General features: G+C 32.0%; 1 protein-coding gene across 1 annotated transcript; it reads right to left on the reverse strand.

The window, feature by feature from the left end:
- Positions 1-6752, reverse strand: LOC133201784 (alcohol dehydrogenase [acceptor]-like). The gene is made up of 11 exons (XM_061337586.1): positions 6642-6752; positions 6285-6493; positions 5844-6033; positions 5502-5630; positions 4911-5032; positions 4587-4754; positions 4189-4327; positions 2710-2858; positions 2178-2370; positions 1221-1452; positions 1-328 (listed from the first exon to the last, which is right to left on the reverse strand). The coding sequence occupies exons 1-11, from the start codon at positions 6709-6711 to the stop codon at positions 163-165; spliced, it is 1767 nt and encodes a 588-aa protein (XP_061193570.1). The 5' UTR covers positions 6712-6752; the 3' UTR covers positions 1-162.

Consider the following 6752-nt stretch of genomic DNA (forward strand, 5'->3'; position numbering starts at 1 on the left):
GAAAAAATTTAATGTCATCATATTACTTGTTATAATCAAACTACTTTAAACACATATATAAAATGTGTTACATATCATTTCAATTCCTTGGTTTTCTTGTCTGTAACTGTGTATATGCATGCACCAACAGCAATTCTTTCACACTTCAACATTCATAAAGATTTATAAATCTTTAGTCATTTTACGGATGTTTTCAACACTATCAATTCCTCGAATCATGTCGGCCGCTTTTTCTGCTATCATGATGGTTGGAGCATTTGTGTTTCCAGAAGTAACATGGCGCATGACAGACGCATCGACCACACGAAGATTCTGTATACCCTTTACTCTGCAAATGTTAATTGCTGTTATGTTATTGATACTTACAAATGGAAATATAAATGCAATATATATATATATATATATATATATATATATATATATATATATATATATATATATATATAGCACTAAAAACCAACAACACTGTATATCCTAAGTGTCGGATCTACTAAGTAGATACAAGGTCAAGGATGGAAATTTATATAAAGCACTAAAAATGACCAAGGACACGAACAATAATAATTGTCAAATTTTCGGGACGACCTGTCCCTTCCTCAGGACAAAGAAAAAAGTTAAGAAGTCATAAAAACAAAGGAAATAGAGAAGCAAAAACAACTAGCACTACTACTAAACTACCAAACACTAAATATTTACAATGTTACATGTTTAATTTGGAGTTTATAAACAGTTGTGAACAAAGAAATCGAGAAAAGAGAGCGTTATGAATTGCGTCCGGTCTATCGGGTGTACTCTGGTGAAGTGTATTTTTCGTATCGTTGTTCATTTTTAGTGATATATATATATATATATATATATATATATATATATATATATATATATATATATATATATATATATATATATATATATATATATATATATATATATAGTCTGTTTTTCACTTGTACAAAAACAGTACGAAATAGTGCTAAATTACAATTCAAATGACGAATTTTAGATTGAATTTCATATATATCAGATTGAAATTTTACTAGATATTAATTATATTCTTGAATTATATTCATTTATGTGAAACCTCTTAAACTCACTACTTTACAGACATTTTTCCTCATTAAATCGGTGCTCTTGAAATCTTCAATTTTCAAAATCTTTGTTTTTCTACTCAAAGCAAAATAATGTGTTTTTGTATATAAAAAAAGTGGAATCGAATTGGAAACCTGAGTCGTGGATCAACAACAGCTGTGTCATCATTATGAGCTCCCATTCTACATGTAGACGTCGGATGCCAGAGACCGAACGAATAATACTTGATTCTACAGACCCAGTACTCCTTTGAGGGGTATTGAAGTTCGTTACAAGGAGGATAGTACTCTTTAGAGGGATCTGATGGTGATGCACCAATGGATCTGAATGCTGTTGTGTTTGCTAATTTCATAATCTGATACACTCCTAAATCATAAAAATAGTTAAATACAATGGTATCTGCTTTAAAATAAGTTATTTTAATTTATCACAGTTATTTTTCAAATACATACTGTCTTTCAAAATAACAATAAGGAAAGAAAGCTCAAAAGTCCACTAAAACAGAATATATTATGATTAGAGTCGATTAGGAACTCTTACAATATCGGAGGTCGGAACAGGTGCCATGAAGGAGTAAGCATCCCCTGTCGACCGGTCACACCCGCGCCGTGCATTCCTTGCAATGAACAGGTAAAAGGAAAAATCCGTAGACAATTTAATGGGAATATAATGTCCTAAAACTTGTGTGAAAAAAGCCATTCAAACTTCAACCTAATGATCCATAGATGGTATTTGCTAACAAGGTCATTAAATCGAACATAATTTGCTAAATGTTGGTTTTAAACAAGATTACCGATATCCCTGTATCATCAAAACATTTAGAAAACAGAGACAGGTTACTGATAAAAAGTAGACGTCACAGGACTTTCTACAATCTCGTTTTAATTCACAGTTTTGGGAATTCAATTGTCGTAGTATTAGCCTGCCTCCGATTAAAATTGATTATGTCAGAACATGCTCTTGCGTACCAAATCAGTTAAGAGACTTAGACACAATATGCAGTAGATAATGGAATAGTATTACCAACTGTTTAATTTATTTTCATACATCGTATATGAAGAAAACAATTGCCATAAAGATTACAATTTTACCTTTTAGCAACATCTTTATGTCATCTGGATGATCTAAGTAGTTGGGATCTATTAGTGGTGGATCAAAAGGATCACTGCTCTGTAGTCGAATGGTTCCTCTACTCTTGGGATGGAGAAGTACACTTGTTGCCATGAAGCTCCCTCCGTTATTACTGGTGAAGTCTGCATATGCTTTATACACACCTTCTGTGATCTTAAAGATTTTAAAATTGGTAACATTATGAATTTGACATATGAGAAATCACTACATTTTGAAAGTACGGAAAGCTTTTTTAATTAGTATTGTGAAAGCCATCAAAGTTTAAAAAAATTTACTTTCATTTTCAACCTTATCTAAACCACAAACAATATCGAAATTTTCTTAAAATGTCCATAGTAATAGGTAAAAAAGCACATATTTCTGTCTTAGCGCCGTCCGCAAGTTTATGGCTTACAGGTCTCATAATAAACTATATTTAAGCGCATAAAAAGACAACTAATAATTTTTTGGTAAATGTTGACTGCAAGTTAAAATTATATGAAGGAATTTAACCTTTGGATCCCAGTTTAGCAATTTTGTAAAGTCATAGGCAACAGAAGGTAGCGACAGCATACTGTAGAACGTTATTTGCAGGTATGGAAGCAAGGTGTCATCATCTTTCAGAAAAACGCTAGACTCTAAGTGTGACTTAGACAAAGGACCTGTAAAATTTACAATATTAACGGATTCTTTAATTAACTGCTTGAGAAAAACAGTACATGAATTATAAAAAAAAAATATTTAACAATGCATGGAAATTATAGAACTAAAAATTCCTTAAAAGTTATATTGATTTGTTTCTCACAAGATAATTTCTAGGAATATTACTTTGAATTTCAAACTGTTTTAAGGTTTAATGATGTTTTATTGATTTAAGTTTAATGATCGTAATAAGAGACAAGGTGAATATAACGAACACTAATAGAACTAATAGAATCTACAAACAATGCAAATTTTTGGAAAGAAAATAATACAAGGAGCCCCGGAAATTTCAGAGGTAGGATTAGATGCCTAGGAGGAGTAAGTATACTCTGTTGACAGGTCATATCCGCTGTGAGACCTATGTATTGATCAGGTAGACGAAACATTCCGTAGTCAAATTTAGTATAAAAACAATTGGTATGAAAGAGGATAGCCAAAATAAATGTACGACCCAATGATAGGTTATATTTACGAACAAGGTAACAACTATAGAATTACGAAATGTTGTTGAAATCCTTGTTATTGCAAGTTCACTAGGATTAATTGAGTCGATATATGAATGGAAATAATTAGTAATTGATTAGAAATCGTCGATATATCTGAATGTCGAGTTGAAGGTTACTGCAAGTTTTTTCTTCTTCTCATGTAGAAGTTTTTGAATAAATTCTGCTTCATAGAAATATAAACCAGGTCGGCTAATAAAAGAACACAATTAGTGCCCATCGAATCCCAACAGTTTGTTGGAAGACCTGATGTCCGAAGACTACATAAAGGTTGTCAATGAGGAACTCCAGCATGCTATTAATTTCAAATTCAGAGTACTTACGTATAGAATCAGGGTATTTTCCCCACAAAGTAATTTTGTTGATGACCAATCCTTAGACACGAAAATTTCCGAATTCCATTTTTATTGAAGAATCAGTTGGCTATGACATCTAAAAACCTCTAGAAATTTAATTGATCATGAGGAATGGTTGTATAAAATGTAGAAAAACTGTACGTTTTGATGTTATTAACGTTTGAAAAATTTGTAGACTTTAAAACTTTCTAAAAGTTCTTTGGAGTTTTGGGGAATCAACATCAGATTAACACCACTTCTAGAATATGCTGTAGCACAGTACGTCTGAGGGTTTTCCTATAAAGCAGTTAATATTTTTATAAGTAAAAAAAGGGGCTTGGTAAAAAAAAAATCAATATTTTTCTTTCTTTTTTTTGGAAACTCAAAAAATAATTTGAGGGTATAGTGAAGTTTATTGTATTTCTAATACTCAACTTTTTAAATTCATCTACCTGATTTGAATGCTAAGTATTGGAAATCTGATGATGCTGACGGTTGAAAAGATGAAGTTGTGTTATCTTTAAATAGCAAAGGTGCAGCTACATGATCCTCTAGATTGTCTCCAACAGGTAAATCAGCAATCAGCGGTATCTGTACATGTTTTTGAGGGCAAATAATTTAAAACCTAAATAATTTTACGAAACGAAGAAAATGAACGAATGAAAATTTATATATTTTTTCTTTTTCAAAAGACTTATTCTACATGCATTTTTTTTATTTTATGAAAGATCATTCTTCCAAGAAGCTGAAGTCTATTAATGCAACTTACTGTTTAATTAAATCGTAAAAAAATTTCCTGAAAAATGTTGGTTGTACTTTATACATTAGGCTATAACATTGTTTTCCTCACCCCCAATGATTGTAGGTGGTCCTTTGGTCCAATACCTGACAACATGAGAATTTGTGGACTATTAAATGCACCAGCAGAAATAATTACTTCTTTCCTTGCCTTTATTATATGTTTTAAGTTGTCTCTCAAAAGTGAAATGCCCACTGCTCTCTTGTTTTCTATCAAAATCTGAAATTTGAATTTAAATAATCTGAAATATATTATATCAGCATAAAAAGTGGTTTTGTAATTATATATAGACAATGATTGATCTCCAATTTGGCAGTATTTTAGCCATATTTCGGCGAACTTAGACAACAAAAACATTTTAATCAAATATATTACTTTGGTAACATAGGAGTTCACAGCCACATGAAGATTTGGACGATTCATAGCAGGTCTTAGAAAGGCTTTAGCTGTACTCCATCTCTCTCCGTTTCTGACTGTTTCTTGTGAGTGACAGTAGCCTTCATGAAGAAAGAGGAAACCTTAACATGTATGTATTAACCGCTTTGAACGTAACAAAAAATAAGTTTTCAGAGTATTTACTTTGCCCAGTGATAGGAGCCTTGGCTAAGGGGATTAAATGTAATAGAGGAGCTATATAATTGCAAAAAACATTTTATAGGAAATGATGCAGGTACATGTAAAGACAATTTTGCTCAAGTTCTATTTTTAACCCTTTCGCCCTCGTATTCTGTAGAAAAATTCAAAATGGGGCGAATAACATCACTAAACACAATCGTGTCTGGACAAATTTAAAACAGTGAGAAATCAGTTTCAAGCTTAAAAGATAAAAAATAACACGTATTTAAGATGACAGTGAAGACAGTAGTTTTCCCAGAGAGAAAAGAACTTTATCTGTGTTACAACAATTAAGATTCGCTTCAGATGACATTATTATTGGAGACTAGTGAAATTAAATATGTTTCGGACCTATTTGTGATTTTCCATTGCAGTCCACAACAGAATAACCAAGCTCTTCTATTCCTCGTCTATACACATCGTTCAGAGGGGTGGCTGTTCCGTCGCTAACTGTAAGTAGACCTCCTTTTCCATGGTAGGCTGCAACAGATATTAAACTTGACAGATAATACATATAATATAGCAGGTTTAAATGCAACTTACTTGATTTTTCATTGAATAACTTCCTTGAATGTTTTATTGGATAGAAACAAATATTAAAATTTTCCAAGTATACACATTTTTAAAATTTCAGAACATCACGAAAATAGATTAGTTTAAATAATAAATGATACAGCAAAAGGGTATTCATACGTGAGTTTTTTAATCTTGATATTTGAACATCTTCTGATTTAATGAAGTATGGGAGAGTATTCTTGTAGCTCCATCCTTCGGCACCCTCTTTTGCCCAACCATCAAAATCATGGCGGCTCCCCCTTACGTACATCATATAGTTTATGGAGCTGCTTCCACCAAGGACACGCCCTCTCGCCTGAGCACTTATCTGTCAAAATTGAAAAGATTTTTTTCTATTTCCACATTATTTTTTTTCTTGCTTTTTCGACGGTTTGAATTTTCTATTTCTTTTTCATCAAGAATTGATTAATTCCATGGTCGTAGTTACATGTAAATACATTATTATTGAGATCGACCAATTCCCATTTTATTTTCGAATGTAGCAAGTAAGTTATAGTCTATGTAATGTACCATGATTTCAATGCACTGAAAAGGATTTTTTAAAAATCAAAATTAAACCTTATTTTTTAAACCGAAACATGCGTTCTTTTGAGGAACTGTTCTATAGGCCCAGTCTTGTTTTGTATTTTGCAAACCTCCGGCCGCAATAGGTATATGCATCAGTTCATTCTCGTTTTCCGATCCTCCAGCTTCTATAATTAGTACTGATGACCTTAAATCTTCAGTCAGTCTGTTAGCAAGAACACATCCGGCGGACCCTGCTCCAACTGCAAAATAATCAAGCAAAGAGGACCAATGTTTCTTCTATGAAAAGAACTATTGCAATTGACAATCATTTAAAAATCGAAAATTCTCTACTCAGAAAATAAACTTCATACACGATCACCAAGTGATGGAGTATAATTACACACGTACCTATTATATAGTCGTATGTGCTGTTAAAGACAATGTTTGTTTCTTTACTTGCTTCGTTCTTTGTATTCATGTAGTAGTACACAAAGACAGCAAGTAATACCACAAAGAAGA

Source organism: Saccostrea echinata, unplaced genomic scaffold (assembly GCF_033153115.1).
Source record: "Saccostrea echinata isolate AGI-Se365-2 ecotype Australia unplaced genomic scaffold, CSIRO_AGI_Sech_v1 ptg000045l, whole genome shotgun sequence".
In the NCBI taxonomy this organism is placed as follows: domain Eukaryota; kingdom Metazoa; phylum Mollusca; class Bivalvia; order Ostreida; family Ostreidae; genus Saccostrea; species Saccostrea echinata.